General features: G+C 41.7%; 1 protein-coding gene across 6 annotated transcripts in view; it reads left to right on the forward strand.

The window, feature by feature from the left end:
• The window catches only part of FSHR (follicle stimulating hormone receptor), an 85,813-nt gene extending 75,787 nt beyond the window's left edge, over nucleotides 1–10,026 (forward strand). For 5 of the 6 annotated variants that reach the window (XM_040059198.2, XM_040059199.1, XM_040059197.2 and 2 more), the window contains one exon: nucleotides 4,017–10,026. In XM_040059198.2, the coding sequence (XP_039915132.1) occupies nucleotides 4,017–5,244 (1,228 nt within the window). In that variant the 3' untranslated portion in view covers nucleotides 5,245–10,026. The remainder of the gene's footprint in view (nucleotides 1–4,016) is intronic. The other variant, XM_040059196.2, reaches the window with a different exon arrangement.
• The last annotated feature ends 14,310 nt before the right edge of the window (nucleotides 10,027–24,336 follow it).

Genomic DNA, 24,336 nt, shown 5'->3' on the forward strand with positions numbered 1-24,336 from the left:
CTCAGGCTGTTTAAAAGTTATTAATAGTTTGCATAGTGGTTGATCACACAATATGCAATATTCCTTTGGGAAGAGCTGTGCTTGGCTAAGAGCAGCAGGCATTGCTTGTGGTGGTGGGAGACCTGGTGTGACGTGGCTTCTTGTGCACCTTCACAGGAGACAGTCATTCCTTGTGGCCATTTAGCTCACAAAATTCTTCCAGGTAGTCCAGGGAGTATAAAAATGATGCCTCATCACCCCCAGAAGTGCATTTCTAAGGATCACAGCAGCAGCTGGCATTCACGTGGGCACCCTGGGAAGGAATTAAGGCAGGGATGTGTGGCCCCTTTCTGGCTGCCTGTTCATGTTTGATTTCCCCTTTTTGAGACTTTTGCAGCACTCAAAGCCCTAGACAAAATAAGTTACCTTAGTGGATCATGCTCTATTACCTCTCTAAAAACTGTCTGCGGCAGTGAACAGATGCTGTTGTGATAATGGAAAGCTTAAACCTGTTACAGCAACAGTGTTTTCTAAGTTTTGGAAGATGCTACATCAAGCACAGCTCTGCCAGTCTGAGACACACATTAAAACATAAGACAGTTTTGATTTTTTTTTTCTGTTCCAATAAGGATTATATGCTAAATATTGATCTGTAGTTTGATCACACTGGAATATTGTGGTGCTGACCTAAGAGAAGGTAAGCTGAATTCCTGAGGCAAATACAGTACAGTATGTAGAACTCGCCTCACATTTTTCTGTGACTGGAAAATAATATCGTTGAAGTGTGAACAGGACGGAGGCCGGATGTTAAAACCCTCGACGCAGACCATTATGAACTTCAGGAAGATTTTGGCTTTCTTTGACATAAAGATCGCCCTCTGCCCAAAAGAATGGCATTGATATGACTCTGTCCTTACACTTGATCATTATTCTTTGAAGGAGCTGTCACTTGAAATCCTACTTTTTCAAAAAATGTGGCAGCATCAAGAATGGTGTTCCGGCCTAGTCTCACAAGAACATACTATCAGTTGCTCACAACTCACTTACGGCACTTTTTGGTAAGTATGATTGGTTTGAGATAGGACTTATTACAGAACATAGGTCAAGACTATTTATTCTGCTGAGAGTATTTCTCAGCACACAAGATCCTGCTGCCACCAGACCCAGACAAGGCACATAAAATAACTTAAATAACAACTTGTAGAAAGGTAGTAATTTTGTTTATTTTTGTCAGAGCATTCTGCCAATTTCAGTTTTATTCTCTAAGCTGCCCTTTCTCCATCTTATTTTTCTAGTTTACTTGAGCAAAATAATGTTAAACTGTGAGAAAATTTGCAAAGAGAGGGAATAAATTAACTGTATTACGAGACCCACGGTCTCAACAGGAAGCAAGAACCTGTGATCGGGATATGCAAAGCAATCACATGAGAGACGAGAGATTTCGCAGGGCAGAGGGCTCCTCCAAGAGCTCAAGGCTGAGCCAGGGCGGAGAACAAGGTGGAGAGACTCTGCCTGTTTATTTCTTACTTTTTATACATTTGTGGGTCTGGCTGAAGATTGGCTTTTGGAGTTTTTACCTCTCAGCCAACTGGCCAGACCAGCCGTCAGTTACAATTGTTTTCAGGTTAGAAATATGCAAACAAAGGACAGAGAATGAAAAACAAAGGATTTGTTTATGTTACATGTGTGAGAAAAAATGAAAACTGCTCCTGATATTGTACAGTAGCTAAAAAGTCTGACTCCATTTTATGAACAATCAAAAGGCTTTAAAAAACTCAGAAAAACCAGGATGACAAGGACCCATACATCCCTTGGCAAATAATGCTTTAACTTGTTGCTGTGAGTGCACTGCAACAGCCCAAACGGTGAGAAACGCAGGACAAAGATATGACAAGGAGTCAGTGTCAGAGGAAGGCTCTTCCTTCCCTTGGGAGTTTCATCTTACCTGCTCCCAACACAGGCAACCAGCAGGACACTCCTCATTACCTTTCCTTGGAGCAAACACCGTATTTCTTGGGACTCTGGTTTTATTTGGGACACTGGCTGTAAAAATAAGGCAAGAATTAATTAATTGTAATACTCAAAAATATATTTAATTGGCCTTACATAGCACTTTTGCCTGGGTATATATTTAGGTGCAGGCAGTGCCTCCAAAATTTTAGAAAAAGTCTGTTTTTACCTCATGCTGAGAAATGATTGGCTACAAACATTTCCTTGAGTTCATTTTCAAAGAACCACCAATTGCTGTAGCTTTCAGTGCCCCCCAGTGCCTGTTACCCTAAAAAGTAAGGGACTTTTTCTCCTGTTATTGCTCCTTGGAAGCCTATATTCCCTTTCAGCCAGAGAACTGCTGATATATTGATCAATACTCTGAACCCTTCACTCATCCTTATGCGAGTAGAACACAGGAGAGCAAAATGTAATGCCTTGTTATTGCTACTCTGACCTTCATAGTGCATATTTGACCTCACAGAAAATCAGTTTTCTGACTCAGTTGACAGGCAAGATAAAAAATATTGATAATAGTAGAGGATGTTCAGAATCTCATAGGAAATGTCCCTCACCTTCTGGTGCTGGACTTTCATTAGTTTTCCTTTCTTCCAGACCCTTTAAACTCAATTTTCAGAAGATGTAGTGAGTGCAGAAAGTCAAAGGGTAAAATTAGGTTACAATGAAGAATTCTCCCTTTTAGGCTGCTACCAGTTGTTCAGAATTTTAACTTTACTTGTCTAGAGAGTTCTTCTCTCAATTGTACTCAGAATCAGGATGGAAGATAAGCTGGGGTCCTGTCCTAGAAATTACACACCTAAACTGCAGTCTGGGTTGTAGTTGAACGTAGGCAAAGCTGAACTGGGTTGGTTTACAACAAAATGTCAACTGCTTCATTCCGTAACTGAGATTAGGTCTGCATCCAAAACTGTGGATGCAAGTTCATGGGACAGCCAAATTCTAAGGCAGCCAAAGAGCTGTTGTAAAAACTCCCCGTTCATTTCATGTTTATACATGATATTTCTTGATATTTACAATCTTGCTGGAGCTGATCATCTTTCTATCTCAGTCAAAATATTTGTTTCTTCTGTAGGTCTAGGCATGGAGAAGGGCATAGAGCTAATACTCTACAAAATAAAGCCAAACACAAAACTATCAAAAATGCGGTGTTTACCTGTGCTACTAAAAATTCTTAAAATGTTTAAAAAATATTTTCTGACAGAAACCAAAGCAACTACTGTTTCCATTAAAACGGCTTGGTTTGGTTTGGTTTAGTTTGGTTTGGGTTGGGTTGGGTTGGGTTGGGTTGGGTTGGTTTTGCTCCACTTCACTTGTTTCTAATCCACTTCCTTTAAAAAACAGTTTTTAAGCAAAATGGTCTCCTGTGCCTTGTGTTTCTGTTGACATCTGTCATCTAGAAATTACCAGGAATATCCTGCATTAATTTATTTGTGCTATTTACTTGTGTTACTAGCTAGTCACTAATATGAGGTACCAAAAATGAATAGCACAAAATGGAGTTGTGTGCCTTGACAGAGTTACAAGGCGGTGGTGATCAAAACCTTTAGGAAAAAGGGAATTTGAGAATAAGAGACAGTAGCATTATTGTGGTTATACAGACTCCTTATGAGCACAGCTGACTTGACTTACTCCTCAAAGCTCAGTCTTACATTGGTGATCATTGTCATGCATTTCCACCATGCAGAAATCAGCTTGTCAGTGACAGCTTAGGTCAGAAATTCATTTCAAACGAGGGAGGCTTCTTACAGAGTGTGTTATCCAGGTGGATAACTGCATCATGAGCATTAGGCAAACATTAGGTTTTCCTTTTCCGTGCAGTTTATGATGTTTCCAAGTCATTTACATGTTCTTGTAGTATTTTATAAATAGAGACCAGCTGCACTATTAATTTCAGGCTCCAGGGTAATCTATATAATCAGCTAACCAGGAAAACTGGGCTGATAAATGGAAACTGGATGATTTTGTGTTGGTGTTTTGCCTCATACTGTGTCTCTTAGTTTCCAACTCTGCTCTTTTTACAATTTCAGGACTGAATTACATCCGATATGTAGCATATCTCAGGTGAAGCAAGACTTTGAGGAGAACTCTGGCAAAAAACTACGGAGAAGGTCTGCAGCTGAAGATTATATTTCCAACTACGGCATAGGATTTGACCCAGCAGAGAATGAATTTGACTATGGTTTATGCAATGAAGTAGTTAATGTAGCCTGCTCTCCTAAACCTGATGCTTTCAACCCATGTGAAGATATCATGGGATACAACATTCTGAGAGTCCTGATATGGTTCATCAACATTCTAGCTATTACTGGGAACACTGTTGTCCTCATTATTTTAATAAGCAGTCAATACAAACTCACTGTCCCTCGCTTTCTAATGTGCAATCTTGCCTTTGCAGACCTCTGCATAGGGATCTATCTACTGTTCATTGCCTCTGTAGACATCCAGACCAAAAGCCAGTACTACAATTACGCCATAGACTGGCAGACCGGGGCAGGATGCAACGCTGCGGGATTTTTCACAGTGTTTGCCAGTGAACTCTCGGTCTACACGCTGACAGTGATCACCCTGGAACGGTGGCACACCATCACCTACGCCATGCAGCTGCACCGCAAGGTGCGCTTGCGCCATGCTGTGATCATCATGATTTTTGGCTGGGTGTTTGCTTTCACAGTAGCACTCCTTCCCATATTTGGGGTCAGCAGCTACATGAAGGTCAGCATCTGTCTGCCCATGGATATAGAAACACCCTTTGCCCAGGCTTACGTTATATTTCTGTTAGTGCTGAATGTACTCGCATTTGTCATTATTTGCGTCTGCTACAGCTGCATCTACTTTACTGTGCGAAACCCCAACGTCATCTCTTCCAACAGTGACACCAAGATTGCCAAGCGCATGGCCATATTGATCTTCACCGACTTCCTCTGCATGGCACCAATATCTTTCTTTGCCATATCGGCCTCACTCAAGGTTCCTCTCATCACAGTGTCCAATTCCAAGATCCTCCTAGTTTTGTTTTACCCCATCAACTCCTGCGCTAACCCTTTCCTCTACGCCATCTTCACGAAGAATTTCCGCAGGGATTTCTTCATTCTCTTGAGCAAGTTTGGTTGCTGTGAAATGCAAGCCCAGATTTACAGAACAGAGATCTCCTCATCTGCTCATATCTTCCACACAAGAAATGGCCATTGCCCTCCTGCATCAAAAAACAGTGATGGCACTATTTATTCTTTGGTTCCTCTGAATCACTTGAACTGAAGTTCTTGCATAAATTTTTGTCTGAGCCAGTGTGCTAATCACTTGCAAGTATGTGAATTTTAATAATGACTTCAGCATAACATGCAAACTTATGTATTATGAAAAATATTTCCAATTTCCTATTTTTGTACAATGAACAACTATCAGAGATGAGATATCATCTTCATCAGTTCTTGAAGAACAAAGTGCCAAAGTCTTCATGTAGAACTGTCTCGAGAAATAAATGAGATCATAAACTGGTATCTTCCCACCATGCAGGCAGAGATTCCCTGCATTCTCGGGAGATGTTCGTTGCTTATTGAGAATTAAGTAGTGGTTATATACAGTTTCAAAAAATAAGTATAATTAATGTCTTTTCCTGTGAATTGTGTTATAACAATACAGATAATTAGTTTTTTGCATTTATCATATCTCCTGGAGTTACAGGAGGCAGAAGGCCAATTTAAGCCCTCCTCCAGTTTTAGTAGGAATGAGAATATCTTGTGATGTTTTCACTTCTGTTGAGCACAGCAGGGAGGCAGGAGGTATCTCCAGCCATGCTGGGTCTTTGCTGTTCCACACTGTGTGGACCTGCCTTACTCTGCACAGAAGTGTCACTTTGGGTGGTATTTGTGTTGGTTTACATTGGCAGGCTCAGAGAAACTTGTTGGGTCTGAGTTTGTATCAAAGAGTTGGTTTGGTTTAGGGTTTGTTTTCAAGGTAAGAAACCGCAAGAATGAGGGAAAGAGAAGCCCCTCATAATAAAAAGGGTGTTCTCTCAAGTTGTTTACACAAAGTTGAATTCACTTGTGTGTCTGGAAGCCTTGGATATGCCAGCATGGGCCAATGGGTTGCTCCAGCAAGACATGTGAGGCAGGTTTCCCATACAACAGCATTTGTGTATTATACTGCCTGAGCTGCACAAAGAACAATGGATCTAGATGTGAAGTTCATGTGAAATCCTAATTTTTTGTATAATCTTTTTAGAATTTCTCCTTCCCTTCTTTAAAAAAAAAAAAAAAAAAAAATCCTTCACATACACATTATCACATTCTGGTCTAGACTGGAAGACCTGAAATAAATCATAAGCTGCATATGTTGAAATAACAACAACATCAAAAAAAAATCTTAAAAATTTTTTTAAAAATCCTGATTTTACAGGGTTTTTTTACTAATGTCTACAGGGGTTTTTTACTAATGTCTCAATGAATGTACAGACTTTTTACATGATTTGAATATCTAATTTTTCCATGGTTCATCATTCCAAATTGCAGCAAAGATTCATGGATGGATAGGGTTTTCTCATGCTGATTATGTGTCTCTCTGTGGATATGTGGGCATTAAGAAAACACCAGGAGAGCAGTCTGGGCTTCATTCCCATCTCACAAACAACTCACAGTTCTGCCCCATGAAATTATAAAAGCTTGGAGTCTTCATGGTTAAATGTGATGTACTTTGAAAGTTTCCTACCTACAGCTCATAAAATTTCAATAGCAAATCTTGATGCTTCTATCCATAATTTCCCCTGTCATCAGCTTCACATTTCAGCATCTGACTCTTATGTGAACAACAACAGGAGGTGATTATTCATTCAGTCCTAGCCAGGGAAGGAACTATCAGCTCCCTAGTGCATAAAACAGGGGAGATCAAAGACAGTGTGTTTTGGCGGGGGAAATTTCATTACTCAACACAAGTAACACTCCCTCCAAGATCCAGGAAAAGGAGCAATGAAAGAGAAAAGTGGAAAAGACACTTCATCTCTGGGAAGATCATCTGAATACTCCGAGGAATCTTTTTTTTTCTTTTTCTTTTTTTTTTTTCCCACAAATGCTTTATGTCATATATAGTGTGCTGGTGTGCAGCCATTAAAACCCATCCCGATGGAAGCGACTGAATGATGATGTTCCAAAATGACCAATAATCTAGTAATATTTTTAAAAGGGTCCTGAATCTATTATTTGGCTAAAAATGAGGGGTGTTCTTTGGCAAATACTACCCCACTTTTGATGATAAATCAGGAAGATTCTTGCAGTGTGTCATATCATGCTTTTTTACCTGAGCCCTGTCCATTTACCAGGAATGAGACCCGACAGCTCAGGAAGACACAGGCATAGTAGTCTAGAAGCCCGTCTAGTAAATCTTCCCACAGATACATCGGGCACAAGCTTGATGTAGGCCATCTACTTCATGCAAACCCAACGCCCAGATATTTGTGGAATCAGTTAAATGTTTTTCTAATTAACATCCCTGAAAAGAGACCTTTGCAGGGTTGTGTCTTGTAGCCAGAGTCAGACCAGGGTCCAAGGGACTGAACCACCTAGCTCTTTCTCCAAAGGGCACAAGTTGATACTTGAGGAGTAAGTAAAGCTTGCATAATTGGACACCTTGCCTCATGGAGGACACGTCATCCTGCCCACACATGCTGCTCAGGAGCTCTGGTGACAGCTCCAAAGCTGAGAGATTGACTGTACAGTTACCAAGACAAAATTCTCCGTCTTCTTGTCCTGAGATCTCTTCGGCTTTAGCTATTAGTTTTATTTTAATTTTAATAAAATTAATTTTCCAAATTGTGAGGGACATTGTGGGACCTGTGTCTTTCCCTGTGTGAGATATTGGTCTTCTTGTATCATTTTTTCAGTAGTGTTTTTATTTGAAGAAAGCAATATGAGAAGAAAAGAACCTCAAGATACATTTTGTCCATGCTTGTAATATACAAAAAAGCTTGCTGGTGTTTGGTGTGGATTTTCTCAGCTCTCGAACAACATGTTTATGTTGCAATCTCTAAACTATTTTACATTTCCCTTTCTGAAATCTATTTTAATAAAACCAATATCAAAGCAGAGTGCCTTGAGAACAAGTGTACAGCCAGAGATATGTTGACAAAGTATGCAATAAATGTTGTGCTGCTTATCTGAAGAGCTCCATTTATGCAGTGCAGCCCCCACCATCAGGTCACTGTGACCTATGGATGAAAGACTGCAGAGAAAACCCTCCTGCAGCCTCCTGGAGAGTTAACAAAGCACAGAAAGGTGTGCTTGAAACCTAGTCAGCAAACATGCAGAAAGACTGACCTGTCTTTGTTTTAACAAATCTCTTGTATAATTTCATAATATCTTATGAAATAAGATATTAACCATTGACATAACTCAGACAGGCATATTTTTCCTCTTTAATTCATATGAACAACTATTTTTATGTGGTGCATTCTAATTTTTTCCCCTTATTTTTAGTGCTAGGGCTTGGAATTCTCTTTTGTTTAGTATTTTGCTCAGACAAAAGCGTGTGTCTATGTGTTCACATAAGCTTGTGTAGTAGGAGAGACAGGCCAAAGGTAACAAGGAAACTTGGATCAAAGCCTAGCTCTGATTGACAGGAAAAAAATGGGAATTGGTCTGTTATGGGTAGAATTGCCATTCATTGTGGTCATTCATTGCATTTTAGTCTTCGCCAAGCCCCCAAAAATGCTGTTAGAGAGTTATGATTCTCTTTGCCCTTATGGTGCCATCACCAGAGTAAAACAAAGAGACTGTGCTGTCAGTGAGGACACCAAAAGCAACTCCTTGATCTTTCTGATAGAAACATCATTCCTTCAGGCATGTACCTTGTGGAGAACCCAAACCTGACCTCCCTAAGAAACATTCATCAGGTGTTGTGATGGGAAATGAGAAAAGGGGCCACTTCAGCTTGGCAGACTAAAGGAAGCATCATGAAAATTGGTAATAGGTAAAGGTAATAGGTAAAGGTAATAGGAGCACCAGGAGCACCTGGTCAAAAGTGTCAATAAAAACAAAAACCTGATTCGGTAGAGAAAATGAAACATGATCCATTTTTTTCCAACTTTGCTCTGGGGGTTGCACAGATATGCCAAGCAGAGTTTGTTCATTAGAAGGCAGGTCTGTGTTTGAGCTTGTTAAGAATTCAAGATGAGATTTGCATCCCATTTAGCAAGTCTTCAAATCATTTGACCACACTTGTTTCCTGTAGATTCTCTCCTAATCATTCCACTGAGGACACTGCAGATAATCTTACATTTAATTTATGCAGCTTTGTTGTTGAGAAGAGTTAATAATGCAAAATGATTTATCCTCAAGGAATAATTTAACCATCCCTCCCCTCCCTGAGAGAGAGAACAGAAAAGAAAGGTAGGTCTGGTTCAAATGGTCAAGTAAGCACATATAAACCTCCTCACAGATTTGCATCTTTAATGTGGGCATATGCAATCGCCCATTGTGTATGCAAATGGGAATTGCACATACACAGTCCTCTTCCATAAGAGCTTTTGTCTAAGTACTTGGCTACAAGCACATATTTGAAAATCTGGGTGTTGTTGCTTCAAAATATTCAAGCATAGGAGTAGGATTTTATAGCTGTCATCTGGCTAATTAAACTCTTCATTAACAGTTGTTCACAAACCAGTAGGTGACCTTTAATTAGGGATGAAAGTACTCAGGAATGGATTTCAAACATTAAGAAACTACAGAGGAGCCCTTTTCCCTTCACTTCTCCAAGTCCATTGAAAATCTTTTGTAAAGAATTGGTTTTCCAACAGAAATTAAGCTGGCTGAGACAAAAATATATTTCCAGACCCTACTCGTCAGATATACACTTTGTTTAACCTTGCTGTAACTAAAATATTGTACTTTCTGTTTTCTGTCTCATGCAGAGTTTGCCATCTGTTACCTGGGTCTTTGTTACCCCAGCCTGGACACCTGCACCAAGCCATACCCCCACCAAAAAAGAACAGAAAAAATCAACAAGTTCACAATGAGAGCAATGCACAGATGGGAACGTGCTGTATTTGTGAGTGGGTGGAAGATTTCAGGGCAGATTCGAGCAAATATGGACATTTCTGTTGAGTCATTTGAATACCCAGCTAAAATTCTGCATTAAAAGGGCAGTTTAGATGAATTATAGTTCCCAGGAAGAAAGCAATAAAAATTTGCATGGAAAAATCCTATGGAAAGAAAAAATTTAAAGGTAAAGTCAATGGGGTTTAGAAGCAAAAGATTGATATAAGGAGAGAGTATGTGTTGTCTCTGGAAAAAGAGATAGCAGTTCCTTTAGGAGCTGTCCTGGCACCACATTGCACCATCACCAGTCACCTTTGCACTGTAATTCTGTGTATTCATTGTGAGCTACAAATGCCTGATGTGCTTTAAATGCTCACAGTTTCTTCTTTTCTTGGCTGTGCTTTGTGGACAGGCACATACCCCTTGGACTTCTATACTCTTGCCTCCTCATTGCCTCAGTTTTTCTTGTCCCTTTCCACAATGATGGTTTGTGCTCTCTGTGCTTGGAAGTGCTCTGCTTTTATCTGCAGTCATGTAAGGAACAGATTCCACATACCTTAGAAACACTTCTTCAGAAATCAGCAGTTGGAAGACCAGAACGCTGCTCATAGCTCTGTGTTCTGCAGTACACAAGTCTTCTGCTGCCTTCCAGCTTCTCTGTCTCTCATTCTGGTTATTTGTTTGACTGTTGTGAGGATAACTGTCCCTTTGCCAAGCTTGAGACATTCTGCTTTGAAATAATCATTGTTTGTGCCAGACAATTGCCAGAATATCAGGGTTATATTAATAGATTCCTCTCTCTGACTCTACATATTTCCTAGACTTTGTTGGTGAGAAAAAAACCTAATTTTTACATAGGTGATTCACAATTTTCCTCTCCCACATTGCCAGCTGCATTTTTGCCTTGTCCCACAGATGTCATGCTGGCGTGAGGCAACTGTAAGTGACCTGGGGAAGCTGTGGAAGGAGGAGGGAGGAAACACAGACTGAGTAAAGAGGGGACATGAACTTGGTGGTGCTTTTGGTCTCGGTTTCACTATCCTTTCTGCATTTGTGTAAATCAGACAAGTGTCATCATTCTCAGATACTCAGAAGACACCTCCCAGTTAGACTGCCTAATTGTAGGTGCTAGTCCTGTTTTGATGTTCACAGAAGAGTCCTGCTTTTGTCCCTGAGGAGGCTGAGCTGTGAAGTCATGAGAAATTGAGGAGGAAATAGGCGACCTGTGTTCAGAACAGCCTCATCATCACTCAAGCACCTCGAAGGACACTGGAAGAGCAGCCAAATCTCCTGTGTAAATGTTTGTAATTACAATTTTGCCTCTCTCCTTGTTGCTGTAGATGAACCTCCGTGTATCACACAGCACCACAGTGCTGTGTCCCAGAACTCACTGTGCTGGAGCTGCAGTTTGTAAAGCACAGTGGGATCTCTCCTGTAAAATATGCGTGCATGCATTTGTCACCACGAGTCAATAAAGGTCTCTAAGAGTTAACTAGTTAGACAATCAAATATTTAATTATGCAGCTAATTAGGTCTGACCTAATTTCTGGAAAATAACCATCCAGGAATCCTTTGGTTTGTTTCCTCTCTCAGAACAATTCATCAGCAAATACATTTATTTCCTTTTTTTGAAGAGTCCGCCTGTGAGCTGTAGCCCAAGTGGCTTCTGGTTACTTCTTTCACAATTAAAGACCCTTTGTCACTTTTTTCAAAAGGTAAGAAACACCACCAGGGTTGTGTCTGGCATCCCCTTGCCAATAAGGCACAGATGGCAATGCCTGAAGCTGAGTGAGGAGCCGAGGCTGTTTGCATAATGCCATCTCCACACCTCCCTCACTCTGCAAAACTCCAGTTAACATTTGCATGTAGACAATGGTGTACAAGCTAGGCAGAAAGCTCCAGAGGGACCTCAGTTGTCCAGGATTCAGGGACATTCATGGGGAGAACTTCTTTGAAGGCTGGGGGTTTTAGTATCTCTTTAATCTGGGGAAACTCTTTGAGGAAGGGGACTTTACTTGAGACAAGATGGTAATGTACTCTATTTTAATCAATACTTGCTGACACAAAGGCAGGTCTCCATCAGTGCCTTTCTTACCCTCATGGTGTTCTTCCCCTCCCAAAAGACTAAAAGAATAAAAAGGCTTTTGACGGGTAAGCCTGGAGAAGCAGTCACTGCTACTAGAGTGAGAATTGCAAATAAGGGAGGGAGGTAAGGAGGGAGAGAGGGAGATGGATGGATGGAATCTAGGAAAACAAGGTTGTCTTGGTTTTGAAAGATAGTTGTCTGCCAGGGAAAACTAGAGACTCCCTTGGAATGGAGAATGTAAACCCCCTTCCCTCCAAATTATTATAATTTTGCAATTAGGGGCTCTCAGGCAAAGATATGGGAACAGGAGTAACAGTTCTTTACTAGAAATATTTAAAATAAAAAGGAAAATACAAATGTAGTAGTACAAAAAAAAAAAAAAAAAAAAAAAAACAAGCAAGGAAGCAAACAAAAATCCTGGAAAAGCCATGACAGAGTCAGGGGTACGACCTGGCACCCTGTTGCTCAGGGTATTGGAAGCAGTCCAAATAAGTCCTCCTGGAGTAACAGAGGTGGTTCTGTGGAGTAGAGATGGTCCTGTAGAAAGTCCAGTGGTGACGAGATGGGTCCGGTCTTCCTCCGGGAATCCAGTGGAAAAACAGGATCCCTTGTGTGCTTCAGTCGCAGTTTTCTTCTAGCTAGGAACCGTTGGTTCCCCCCACACTGTGTGGAGCATCTCACAATGGGATGATGGAATGTGTCATGTCATTGGTGGGCCCTAATGGCCCATTATCAGAAGATGTTCCCCTGGAGGATGGAGGGGTGGTGAAAGAGATAAGAAACACTGCCCCACCTGGTTTTAACAGCTGGGCCATTATCAGGAGGCATCTGCCTCCTTCCCCCCTGGAGGGGCAAGAGAAGGAGAAAACATTTCCAAAAAAAAAAAGGAAAAAACCAGCCTTCAACAGATGAAATAGAATACACATTTTTAGGTTATATAATCCAATACAAAGGTGCACTTAACAGGAGCTTAAGGCTGTGACCAGAAACCAGGTGGTATTGAAGCAAAATCTTCCATGTCCTATGCCCTTCAGCCAGCTAAGAGAAAATGGCTGTCTGAGGAGAGAGTCTTAGTGAGGGTTTCAAAGGCTTTATAATTCTTTTTAATTGATGGCAAACTCTGAGGAAAAAGTGCTGAGGAAGGAGGGAAGAGGATGACAAGGAGAATGAAATTTCTCTTACTTAAAAATAAAACTCCTCTTAGGAGGGGAGTGAAAAGATTTGCATTGAGGTGGCTCATAAAAAAAACCCCAATGTTTAATTTTTTAAGCTAGGCCTCCTAGAATGAGCAATGCTCTGCACAGAGACCAATATCCATCCCTGTTCAGAGAATCAGCACAAGGATTATTTCCACAAAAAATGACCTTTTACAGTGAGGCTGACATGATGCGTAAGTTTTGTGCTGGCCCTCTGCACTGCAGCAAATTTCACGTTGAGGAGGGAAGGCTTGTCTTTTGCCTATGAAAAACGGCCCACGCCTGCCCCGTCACCCCCAGCCACTCTGAACACACATTTGTTTATGTACACTTTGGGCTCCAAGGCTCTGCATCACGGAATGGCACCACAGCAACACATTCTTTTAAAGTAAAATGCGTGGCAAAATCCTCCCCCAAAAGACAGGTGGCTCCTACCTTTTGCCTGGGATCAGGGCAGTTTTTTTGAGCTGAAAATCACAGAAAGGAGGCAGACAGATGACAGGAGCACCTGAGTTCCTATCTGTTCAAGCTGTATTTAAAAAAAAAAAAAAAAAAAAAAAAAAAAAAAAAAAAAAAAAAAAAAAAAAAGGGGGGAAGAAGGCCTGGGCAAAGGGAAGGAATGTTTCATTTGAGTGTCTCAGCTCTCAGCCTGTTCAAGCCAACACCCTTCCCTCCACAAGAGGGTGGTTAAAGGGCTGGAAGATCATGAGACCCCCACCAAATCTACCTTGTGGTCTTGCCATGACATGGATTTGTACCTGCTCTTGCTTAGAAACAAACCAAATTAACTCTTCTGTTAAATTACAGCCAAATTTACACATCTACACAAAAAATTCCCTCATGTTTCATCACCAAGAACCACTTTCACCATTACTGAATGCAATTCTCTCACTGTCTCATCATTCTAAGCTTTATCTCTATATTTCCTTACACTTTTCTTGAAAAAAAATATTTTCCTATTCAAGCCCTTCCTAGTGCCAGAAAGTGTGTCTGCAATAAACCACTGCTGCAGTCTGCATGTCTGCTCAGGGTACTGATATCTCCACTAGTGGCAGAGTAAACTCTCTTCCTGCCTCATGCCTGCACAGGACAGGCAGTCCAGGACCCCATCCAGGACCCCATCCATTGCTTCCTGGGCAGTGGTATCAGTATCAGCAAGCACAGCAGGGTGTGCAGACTGACTCAAGCCTCTACTTCACCCCTCAGAGGTCACCAGAGCTGTGCAGCCTGGTAAACCCAAAAATGTATATGCAAGGCATGCTCTCCCCAGACAGAGTGGTAGGTGCTGCAAGATGAGAGCAAGACCTTGGTGCTTTTGCAGAATTGCTTTTGTTCACACTCTGCATCAGAGAAACTTGCCGAGAAAAGCATGTGAAATAAGTGAGCACATATTGTTCCACCTGCTGTGCAGGCATTAAAGCCAAACAGGCAGTGGGGGCTGCATGGAGGAGAGCCAGCAGAGGGCTGGAGAGTCTCTGCCCTCCTCTCTGTTTCATACAGGTCCCTTATTCTAGTGCAGAATTTTTTTATTTAGGTGAGTATGATGAGGAAGAGAGCAAGACTGGAGCTCAGGAAACAAGGAAATGAGCATGTTGCCTTGCTGGTGTACTCTTCTTGCTCCTTGCTCCTTGATGAGAGCCAGGACACCAAAATATGGTGGTGCTTGAACACCATTCAAGGGCACGATGTGCAGGGTCCATGAGAGCAAGCTGAGCTCCACAGCTGCTCAAGGGCCCTGACTTTGGGTGGGGGAAGAATTTGCCCTCCAGATCTACATATTCTTTGTGCATAACATTTTAAAAGCTAAAGCATCCACTTGTGCAGAGCAGGAGAAAGCACACAGTCAGTCTGGTTACAAGGAGCAGGAAGAATTTGCAGCTCTGCTAACATTACAGCTCCTTCTTGCCTTCTTCATTGATCACCAAGTTGTACCACATTTCTCTCCTGTAATCCCCTTCTGTGTTTTCCTCCACCACCTCCTAAGGCACAGGTGTCCTTTTTCCCTCTTTTTTGCTCAAATGTTTTCTGTTTCTTCCCTGTCCCTCTCTGTTACATTCCTCTGAACCAGCCTGGATGTTTCACCTCTGATGGGAATATTCTGTGCCCTTCAAGCATACAAGCAGCTGAGAGGGGAGATGAGAGAGGCTCGAGGAAGAAAGTCTGAGCTTGAGCAAGAGACTGATGGGTGAGACAATTTTTTCTGAGGGTCTTAGAAGAAGAGGAAGGATAAACCTTGGCCTAGCCCAAAGGGTCTGTCCTGGTTTGGTATAGACTTTTGAAACCAAAGACCAAACCCTTCAGAAGGACAAGGTTTATGTACATTATGATGGAGAGGCAGAGATGCTAGCAGTTATGAAAACACTGTCACATTATTTACAGGACATTGGCTGGCATTTTCCAGCTAATAAGAGGAATAGTAAAGAAAGCTGCTGTGCTTTAAAAGCACTGCCAGATGAAAAAAACGCTGCTAAGCAGCCTCCAGCCACAAAATCAGGCTGATTGGATGTATAAACTGCACACTCCACAATTGGCCCAGCCAAGCTCCTAGGATTGAGAAGCTGCTCCAGAAAGCAGAAATGCCAGTTGCTGGGAAATTGCTGTGAACTTGAAATTTTCCCCTCTTCACAATCCTATCTCTTGGCACATTTTCTTTCTGCCTGCTAAGCCCTGCGGGCAGAGAGCAAGGGCACAGCATCCACAGACAGGGACCTGGCGATGGGCTGTCCCCACCAGCTGGGTGTGGTGAGGCCAGAGGACAGGGCAAGCTTCTGCAATGCACCTCAGCTCTCTGAGAGCACCCTGGGAGCACCCTGGGGCTTTGTGGCCACTTGCTATTTCTGCACTTGGAAAGTTTTGTCATGGTTTCTTATCCATTCCCTTAATGGGATTAACTCACAGTTGCACAGAATACCCAGTCTCAGTTATTAATAATGCAGAAGCTTCCCTTCCCTCTTAAAGTAGAAAGCAGCTGCCCTGGATTTCTACAGTATCCAGTGTTTAGCGTATGAATGGGGTGGCATTAGCTAGCCTGCTGCCCAATAGCTGTTTGTCCATCTAGACCCCACCTATGCATCTGCCAGGATAGACCAAGCTTTCCAGAAGCAGTGAGTATTTCCTTTCCTTTCTCATGCCTCAGCCTCACCAAATTTTTCTAGACAGATTATTTAACCCTTTCTCTTCCCATGACTGAGGGAGAAATACCTGCTACAGTCTTCCTCCAAGCTTCTCTTAGAACAAAATTATTCCTCCCAGAGCTTTTTCTATTTTATCTGAAAGAGGGATGTGACATTTTAGCGTAGCCTAATGAAAATGTGTACATGGTACTAAAAGAAAAATCAGGTCTGGCCTGTTGCTTTGAGGTTAGAGACCAACAGTCTTCACACAGCAACACACACTCTATATTCGGTCAAGCTTCCATTGACCTCCAAGCCATTTTGGACAAATAGCATAAATTTTTCTGCAGAGACTTAAGGTTCTGACACATTCAAGATTGTTGCAAAGTAAAATGTAGTGACTTATATAGCCACTCAGGTCAAAGATCCATTTTGACCTCTGATTTATTCTTCCATCTTAGAAAGTAAGGTTCCCTGGAGTTGCAGAGGGGTTTTTTTACTAAACAGTTCAATTGGTAAAAATATTGTGGTATTGTGGATTAGCAAATCCTATGCTTTCACACCCCAGGAAAATGTGCTCATTATACCAGAGAACTTCTGACCTTGCAAGGGTTCTAGGTGAGGCATTTAAGCAAAATTAAATTTAGGTGAGGCATTTAAATAAAACAAACCACCACCCCTTTTTCATAGTAATGCCCATGTGCTGGCTGTCATCAGGACACTGCTGGGCACCTCTTATTCTCCTCTGCTTCAATCCTCAGGGACTCCAGCATTCCTGGCACACGTGCAGCAGCTGGAAATGCTCACTCACTGCTCTGCTTCCTGAACGTCTTTGATCAGTTTCAGGCCATGGCATCCCAGTGGAGTTTATCATGATGGATTTCACAGCAGTCACTTTGTGCTAGTGAAACAGCAAAAATACTAATAAATTCTGGGCTTGCTTTGTGGCAATACAATAAGCTTTTATGCCCAAGGCTCAGGCTCAGAGAAGGACATGAAAACCAAGGCTGAGCAGCAGGAGCTGACAGAAGTTTCTGAGTAACTGAAAACTTTTGAACAGCATAAAAATCAGACGTTTTGCCTATGGGAATACAGAAGAGTTTGCAGCCAGGAAAGCTGGTATACAAATGATGGGCATGGCCCGTGGCAACATCAGGCTCCTGGGGCAATCCAGGCATAAACAGAGCAGGCATATAATTCCAAAGAGGTGAATGAGCAACACTCTAAATGGCACATCCAACCTGCTTGGAATCATCAGGGTGCTTGGGTAGCTCACCCTCATCCTGGTCCCTGGAGAGTGTTTCAGGTGACTGAACATCGAGGGAAATTTTTCCCATTGCTCACAGAGACACTGACATTTCCTCATGTACCTCAGGCTTGCAAGGTGGTGCAAAGGACAAGCTTTCATTCCTGGGAAATGTCTGGAATCTCCCACAGAGGGCACAAACTGGAGGATACAGCAGCTCCCTCCTGCTGCAGCTTCTGGCTCAGGAGAGAGCCATGGAGCCAGAGGTGAGATGAATGAGCCATGGGGGACAGGTCTGTCACAGGAAACCAATTCCACGGTGCTACTCTGCCTCATTCACGGAACGCCTTTCAGGGAAGATTTGCCTGGATCCACCATCACTCCCAGATGGCAAACAGCAGGCAAAGCAGCCTCTGGCATGACACTGTCCCCTGGCTGCTCCCCGCATCCAGGTCAGCCCAATGCCAGGGAGGTTCCTGCTCGGTGCTGCTGTGCCTGGAAAATGAGTTTCTCTGAGACTGACTTTGTGGTGTGCTCCCACACACAGCTGCACAGTGAGCTATATAACTGCACAGACATTAGTGAGGCACAGACTGCAATTCCTGTTTTCTTTCTGAAGTGAAAAAAGGAGCATTACATCATGCCTATACTGAGAAACACTCCTTCCTTAAGGACAACAGCACAAACTTTATCTCAAAATGCATGATTTATCTCAAAATTGCATGATTAAAATGCAGGGATGCTCGCAGGTAGGGAAGGGGAGGCTGGATTCTTCCACCCTGGCTTGTGACTTTGCCCTCATTATTCCTCTGCTTCCCACCTGTGGGAGACAACCATTTGGAGTTAGGAAGGGGTGTGCAAGCACATTTTTGTGGTCCCACCAATAAAAAAGCAGTGAGGGACCCTGGGGTCTCCTGGGGGTCTGAGGAGAGCAAAGGACTATGTGGATCCCTGAAGTGCACACTCAGTTTTGGCGTGGGAGGGCAAGAGAGAACTTCAGGGGATGCTCACATGTTTGGGCTTGACCCATGGCCAACCCTGTAAACCCATCCCTGGAGCACAGGCAGGTGATAAGAATTTAACCCCTCTGCAACCATTCTGCAAGTGCTCAGCGCTTTGCTGCCTTCTGCTTGTCAACTGGAATGCGCACAGGGGAAAAAAAGAGCTGTAACAGGGCTGAGTCAGATCATTGGCTGTAGTTTCTTCTGTGCTGTGTAAAAGACCCCCAAATTTTAATTCCACTGCCCCTACTGTTGAATGACCGGATGCTTTTAATACCAGGTGAGGAGCTGGAGACAGTGCTGTACACCTGAATGAACCCTTATAGGAGCCTGACAAAAGAGATTTGCTCACAGCAAAAAGGCAGATTTCATCTTGAGGCAGCTCTGGTCGCATACTGCTGCAAATATGTCATTTTGTTGCTGTCTCTCCTCTGTCTCAAATAAATATTGCACCTAGAAGGAAATTCAGAGAAACATTATTTCCAGCCCTGTAAGAGATACAGATTCACTTCGGAAATCCTCTCTATGTACTGACAAAGGCGTACACTGTGCTTTCAAGGACTTTTTTTAATGCATTTCTGGATTTTTCCACTTAAGGGACAAAAGATTAATTGTATCAATAAAAAGACAATGTGCTCTGTGTGTCAGTTCTGCTGTACTGAGGTTACAACTCCTGTATAGAGGTCAGCTCTCTGAGGTCCCAGTAACTCCTACAAAACACTTCACATGCTCAGGAGGAAGAAGAACCTCTAAGTTTCCTTGCAAAGACTGTGGAAATAAGTATTTTCCATATGTCCTTGGACAAGAGTTGATGCCCAGATTATAAATTTTGAATTATAGGCAGCTGAAATGAGCTGCAGTGATGGTGCACTCCCTTAGTTTGCTTCATGATAGCAAATACACTTTGGTGGTTACACTCAGAAACTGGTGTCAAATATTCTTTAGTAAGAAAACTTATTTTGATTTTTCTGCATTGCTACCTATACCATCATAACCTATTGCTAAAATACCAAGAATATAAGTATAGTATATTGGCCTAACATATTCACACTTTATTTATTAATTATAACAATGTAAGAGATTATTTATTTGAAAAATTTGAGAAAAGTCTGAAACTTAAACCAGCACCACCATGTTCCTGGAGCTATTCCTGGAAAGGTTGTAGTGTTTGTGTGAAATCCTGGGGAGGGAATGTATGCAAGCATTCTGCTCATCATGAACCCCAAACACCCACAACACTGCTAGGTTCAATGTAATTATATGTTCTGAAAGAAGAAACACTGCAAAGCAGATTGAACAACCCTTCAGTGCTCTTTGACACTCAGAAGGGAAAGGTGCCCAGGGAATGTTGTTTTTCCAGCCAACACACCAGACCCACAACAATCAACCACAAGGCTCCAAGAAAAACATGTAGCCAGGTTGCCAACAACAGCAAAACCTGACCACTGAAGGAGAAGTCAGTGTCTGAGGATCAAGGGGTTCTCTGTGGGCTGGTTGCTCCCATTAAAGCTGTAGACCATAGGGTCTCCAGGACTGTAGACAGAGGTTCTGCTGTGGAAAATATTTATTTCTTCTTAGAAGCAGTGTTAGTGAGCATCCATATCTGCTGAGGAATGCACTTGGGGGTTTGTGTAACAGGAAAATCAGAACATGAAATAGAATTCCTAGTTCACTGCCTTTCTTACTGCATGCAGACTAGAGAGACATTCCAATGGGATTGCCTGAATTGTATTAATTAGTAAAGTAAAAGTAAAGGAATATCTGCAACAAAAATGTGCTTTATTAATATGCTCATAACATATGTAGTTTCATATCCCAGAGCGTTGCTGGGCAGTGGAACAGGCTCCCCCGAGCAGCACCAAGGCTGACAGAGTTCAAGAAGAGTTTGGACAATGCTCTCCGGCACATGGTGTGTCCCTTGGGGTGCCCTGTGCCGGATCAGGAGCTGGACCCTGTGGTCCTGATGGTCCATTCCAACTCAGCATATTCTGTGATTCTGAGGTTTCTTAATATTTCCTTCCCGCCACTGATCTTGTAAGAGTAGTGAAGGCTTGAAGAAAAAGGACATTCTACCTCACATCACATAAATATGATTTACCCTATGAGCATAGAGTGCCACCCTAACAACACAATCGGAGTGTGGAGTTAATCTTAAATCCAGAAAGAGACACAACTGGGCAACTCATTACCTAAATCACGGTGTAAGCCCAGACTGAACCATGCAGTTCTCCATCAGGTATGCACAGAGTGCTTTCCAGACTGCTGGAAGACTATATTCTTCTTAGAGCTAGCTCAAGGCTCCTCAGCTGTTTTGCTGCCTCAAGGATAAGAACGGAAATAACAAATGCAGACACAAAACAGAATTGCAGTGAGAGCCCTCCAGATCCACCCAGCACTGTTCCTCCTGGCTAAACCAAGACAGACTTTATTATCTGCTTGATTGGAGGGTCATAGGCAAAAATAGAGGTTTTTTAGAAGTATTGCTACACATTACATTATTGTTTTTCTTCTAGAATCTGAAGTGACTAGCTTGTCTTTTTTGGAACAGATGCTCTACAGCATCGAATTTTTTTGATAATTAATTGTGTCTCTGCAATTAATCACTGTGTCCATTCCTATAGGCAGGTTGGAGAATTGTGTTTCACAGACCTGGGCAGCCTTCCACATTCAGCTCACTGGGGGTATGAAAAACACAAGGAAATAAATAATCTGGTACATAACAAATATCTAACAGGGACTGGTATGGAATCTATTCCATCAGCTCCTGCATGTGAGCTCTGAAGAATGAAGGTCCAGGATACTTGCCGTGTGGATTTTATTAATGATCATGAAACAAATCAATGGAGATTCTGACACAAGAAATTTGTGCTGCTCTGGAGGCAGCTAAATTATTCCATTTGCAATTTATGCTTAAGATTTGCAGTCTCTAAGAGGTCTCAAAGAAAGCCCTGCTGGAGCTAGAACCAGAAACCAGTTGAGTATCACATGATTTTTGGGTATGATGGAAAATCTTTCTCACTGCTGGGTAGAAGAAAGTTACTGAGTTTATATATTTCAAGAATAAGAAGGAAGAAATTCAGACATATTTGTCTTTACTTCATGACACAGGGAGAGAGAGAAAGAAAGAAAAAAAAAAAAAAAAAAGGGAAGAAAACCATCCAAACTGTTGTCAAATTGTGCTAAAAGGGTTTGTTACTGTTGTTAGCAGAGTCTGACTTGGTGTAAAGAGAATGCTTTAAAAGTGTGAATATATTCAGCACATCTGCATACGAGCCCCAGTTGTTTGTGGTGGCCGCCCCCTGAGGACAGACACTTGCTGGAGCCAGAGCTGCATGAAACTGCAAACCCTTCTTCCCAGAGGGAGCGCATCTCCTCGTCTCCAGCAGAGACGTTCTGCAGAGATGCTCTGCCAGCTAGAGGCAAAGGCAGACACATTAATGATATATTAGTGCACCAAAGACTGTTCTAGGATTCAAAGCTGCACTCCAGTGATGTAGTTTAACCACAGGAGGCTTGTGCTGAGTATTGAGGTTATGCAAGGATTTTTCTTTCAGAAGTAATCTCACTCTCAGTTCATTTTGCTTGGTTTTCAGTGTTTTGTTGGATAACATGAAATTGTGAGTTTGTATTTTTTTCTCAGTTTTGTGTTTGATCTCAAAATTTATAAGAAATTTATTTCAGGTCAGATCACAATATTTACGTTTACCTGAAAAATGTCACAGGAAAACTCTAGGAAACATATATATTCTGGAAGAGGTAAAAAGTGATATTTGACCTAAAATTAAAATGCTTTGGATGTAGTTTCCTGTTGGATATAGCTTTCTGTTATACAATCGGGCTTTATATTTCAAGCAAAATTTGTGTTAAGTTTAAATGGAAAACAACACATTCTGTGGAAATTTTAAAAAGTAATGTAAAGCATTGAAAATAATTCTTTGGATTCAAAAATAAATAATAAATTGAAAACAATTCTTAAAAAAACATGGGTTTTTTTCATTAAATTAATCGTCAGTGTTTTTTTTCCTTTGCTCAGTTGGTTGCTAATTAACAGCAATGAGAAATTTCTGGTACCACAAAGAGGAAGAGGTCATAAAAATTGCTGTGATCACTGTTGTAAGGACTCAGCACAAGTCACCAGTAATTGTAATGATCTCAAGAGAAAACTCAAGTTAGTCCTGCCTTGCAGATGGAGAACATGGGGTACAAATCCTGAAATCACCTTGGTGTGCTCATGCAGGACATCTAAAATTGATGAAGTAGCACACACCAGGAGGAGTGGAGCCACGGGGAGAAAAATCTGTATTGATACAAAATCAAATATCCATGAGTAAATCAAGAACAAGTTCAGAGCGGAAATCGGGAAACTGGTTCTGATTAATAAAAAAAACATATGAAACTGAAATTGCCTACACAGAAAATAGTGGAAACTGGAACTTCCCACTGTTTTAAAATGAGGATGATATATTAATGGGATTGTATAAAAAAGGGATTAAGACACAGGATTTCTGTATCAATCCATGATATCTGTGTTGGGTTCAAAGCACCCACATGGATAATCCTTGCTATGTATTTCTAGTCTGGGCCCATAAAGCTGGACCCAGACTCACAAGCAGATTGCACCAGGTGCGTCCAAAACTGCTCCACAGTGGGACTCAAAAGTAGAGTGAGGAGAAATGGACAGGCAATTAATTTTAAAACACACTCCAGTCCTGCTTGAAGATGCTAATGCAGATAATGCATTGTGTGTCCTAAGAGAGCCAAGGTCTCTGAAATGCTAATTCTAGACTCACTTATATAATTTTCTCACTTCTAACTTGCAAGAGTTCTATTGTGAATTGGTTTGAGTGTTTCAGCAGTACTAGCCAAAAAATGTAAGTTTCAGGAGTAGTCACAGTCTCAGTCAGTCAACAGTTACTGCTCATTGGCAGAAGAGGTAGCCTGTCCCAATTCTGTTTTTCGAACACAGTTTTCTTGGTGACATCACCATCACCATAATTATTTTTAAATGGGTTTGAAAGCACAAACCAAGAAAATAATAATAGTTTAAAAAAACTACTGATACAAAATCAAATAGCCATGAGTAAATCAAGAACAAATTCAGAGTGGAAATTGGGGAACTACTTCTGATAAATTAATAATAAACTGAAATAGCCTACACAAAAAATAGTGGGAACTGGAACTTCCCACTGTTTTAAAATGAGGCTGATATATTAATGAGATTGTATAAAAAAGGGATTAAGACATGGGATTGCTGTATCAATCCTGAAACTTCAAAATTCTCAATATCTGCAGAGCAGGGAGTGGATCGGATCTCACTCCATTTATTCTGTACTTACTCATGCCTCAGATCTCTCAGAGTACCGGCACAGGAGTGTGGGAGCTTTTTTTGCTTTTTCTTTCTCACACAACATGGGTTCTGAAGGGCCGGTCTTTTTCCACCTTCTTCTGAAGCACAAGAGCTTGTCCACAGGAGAAAGTGCATTGTTGGCTCAATGATTTTAAACCCCTCCAGGTGGCCATCTATATTTTTCACCCATCAGTTCAGGGTTAAACTCATCATCTGGTTTGGACTAAAACTTGTTTTTCAACAGATCACTTTGCAACAATCATTGTTTCCTGTCTGACTGCTTTTACTTTTTTTGCTTTCCATCTTTTTCTGTTGTTTGGTATGGGCCCATTTT

Source organism: Hirundo rustica, chromosome 3 (assembly GCF_015227805.2).
Source record: "Hirundo rustica isolate bHirRus1 chromosome 3, bHirRus1.pri.v3, whole genome shotgun sequence".
Classification (NCBI taxonomy): domain Eukaryota; kingdom Metazoa; phylum Chordata; class Aves; order Passeriformes; family Hirundinidae; genus Hirundo; species Hirundo rustica.